Genomic DNA, 2,144 nt, shown 5'->3' with positions numbered 1-2,144 from the left:
AAAAAAAAAAAAAAATTCTAGGCAAACACAATACAAATGAAGAGTAACCGGCATGAAGAATAACGAGTATAGCACCAAGGCCAGCAGGAACTGTGACGTCTGCCTGGGTGGGCCGGTGGCTTACCTTTTCAGGTAAAAAAGGAGAATTATGACTGCCACTGCAACAAAGACTGGAATGATGAGTAACATGGCGGTATAGAAGGTGGAGTTTCTCTCCTTACCTACAGAATAGGAAGCAAACATGGAGACGTGAGAACTAAAAACAATTTTGTGTATGTGATAAATCAGGCAACAGTTCCACTTACTAGTGAGATCACAGATATTTCTTTCCTATGCCTCAAAGCATTTTCCCCCAAAACTCTTCATTTATACTATAATAGTTGGAAAATTCTCCTGCTCTAGTGCCTGAGCTTTCTACATGAGTGAACACCTTAATGATTGTTTGCAACTAGGGCATCTTGTTTTTGACTGTATTAAATAAAAGATTTTATATCTCTTCTCAGTAGCTGTCCTTTCTTACTCTTTACCTTAAGATGTATTATTGTACTCTCTTACTTCTCACTATTGCTTACTTAAGTAAATCCTAACAAGTACCCTCATTATGATCCCTAAGGAGTGCCTCCCCTATGTATCTGATACCATTCAGGTGCCCTCACGTGCTTATCTCTAATTCTATCTGTTATACAATATCATCTCAGCTCTGTTCAGGAGATAAGGCTCAGGAAGGCTTAAAATATAGACCTGTCTAATTACAAATTTCAGCTTTCTACAGTGAATACATGGAAGGCTATTTATTCATTTCTAGGTTCATATTTCCCACAAGGGCATGAGTATCTTGAAAGCATCATCAGGACCTAATGTCCTTGTTTTAGGGAGCTTCTAAAATGACCCAAATGATTCCTGCCTCCTAATGATCATACTCTTATATAATTCCCCTTCTTGACATGGGCTCCACTAATTGACTTGCTTCTAAATAACAAAAGTAGCACCAATGATGATCTCTTATTTCCAAGATAGGTGATGATGGACTATGGTTTTCACAAAGCTGTTCTCTTACATACCCTTTCTTGCTAGGATTGCTCAATTGAGGAAGCAGATTTCTATGTCAGAAAAGAGCCCTGTGGAGTGGCCTAAAGGAACAAGAAACTAAAAAATATATTTGTATTAGTTTCCTACTGCAGCAGATTATAGATACTTTAAAAAAGTTTTCTCTCACAGTCCTGGAATTGAGAAGCTCAAAATCAAGATACTGGCAAGGAAGGCCATGCTCCCTCTGAAGGCTCTAGAAAATAATCTCTCACCATTTCCCAGCTTCTGGTGGCTCTTACCATCGTTGGGATTTCTTGGTTGTGACTACCTTACTCCAGTATTCATCTGAACTTTCCCTAGTGTTTCTCTATGTAATCTCTTCTTTTTTCCCCTTTGGTACGCCTAAAAGTGGACTCTCTAGCCTCAGTCAAGTCTTTGGCTTAGATGAGATTACAGTACTATTTACACCCCTGATGCAACCTTGGGGGCATCTACCTAAAACATGCCATTCTCCTTACCTAGAGAAACTTGGAGATAGTAAGTGTCTGCTATTGTAAGCTGTTAAACTTTGGCTCACTTATTTGTTTTTCTATATTTTTTTTCTTTTTTAGTCTCACACAGTTGTCCAGGCTGATCCACCATGCAGCCTTGGCTGGCCTTAAAACTTATGTCAATTTTCTTGGTTCAGTCTCTTGAGTATTGGAATTACAGGTATTAGCCACCATTCCTAGATAATGTGTTGGTGTGCTTTGCTATGTAACAATAAATAAATAATGTAACCATGCCTGATGCAGAGCTTATTCAGTCTCTTAATGAATATGTAATTATATTACTCAAAACCCCATTTCTGACTATTTTTAAGAGCTGTTCATTGGGGACCCTGTACTCAGTCCAATGGATGGCTATGAGCCTCTACTTCTGTATTAGTCGGATACTGTCAGAGCCTCTCAGGAGACAGCTATATCAGGCTCCTGTCAGCCAGCACTTGTTGGCATCCATAATAGTGTTCTAGATTTGATGATTGAATATGGGAAGGATTCCCAGGTAGAGCAGTATCTGGATTGTCCTTCCTTCAGTCTCTGCTCCATAGTTTGTCTCTGAAAATCCTTCCATGG

The 2,144-nt window shown here is 39.1% G+C and overlaps 1 protein-coding gene across 1 annotated transcript in view; it reads right to left on the bottom strand.

Moving 5' to 3' along the window:
* The window catches only part of Il13ra1 (interleukin 13 receptor subunit alpha 1), a 57,369-nt gene that overhangs the window by 16,769 nt on the left and 38,456 nt on the right, over positions 1–2,144 (bottom strand). The window contains exon 9 of the mRNA XM_031349150.1: positions 125–221. Coding sequence (XP_031205010.1) covers positions 125–221 — 97 coding nt within the window. The remainder of the gene's footprint in view (positions 1–124; positions 222–2,144) is intronic.

This window comes from Mastomys coucha, chromosome X (genome assembly GCF_008632895.1).
Source record: "Mastomys coucha isolate ucsf_1 chromosome X, UCSF_Mcou_1, whole genome shotgun sequence".
NCBI classification, from domain to species: domain Eukaryota; kingdom Metazoa; phylum Chordata; class Mammalia; order Rodentia; family Muridae; genus Mastomys; species Mastomys coucha.
The sequence above is the reverse complement of the archived record's forward strand: the minus strand, read 5'-3'. Positions and strand labels throughout refer to the sequence as shown.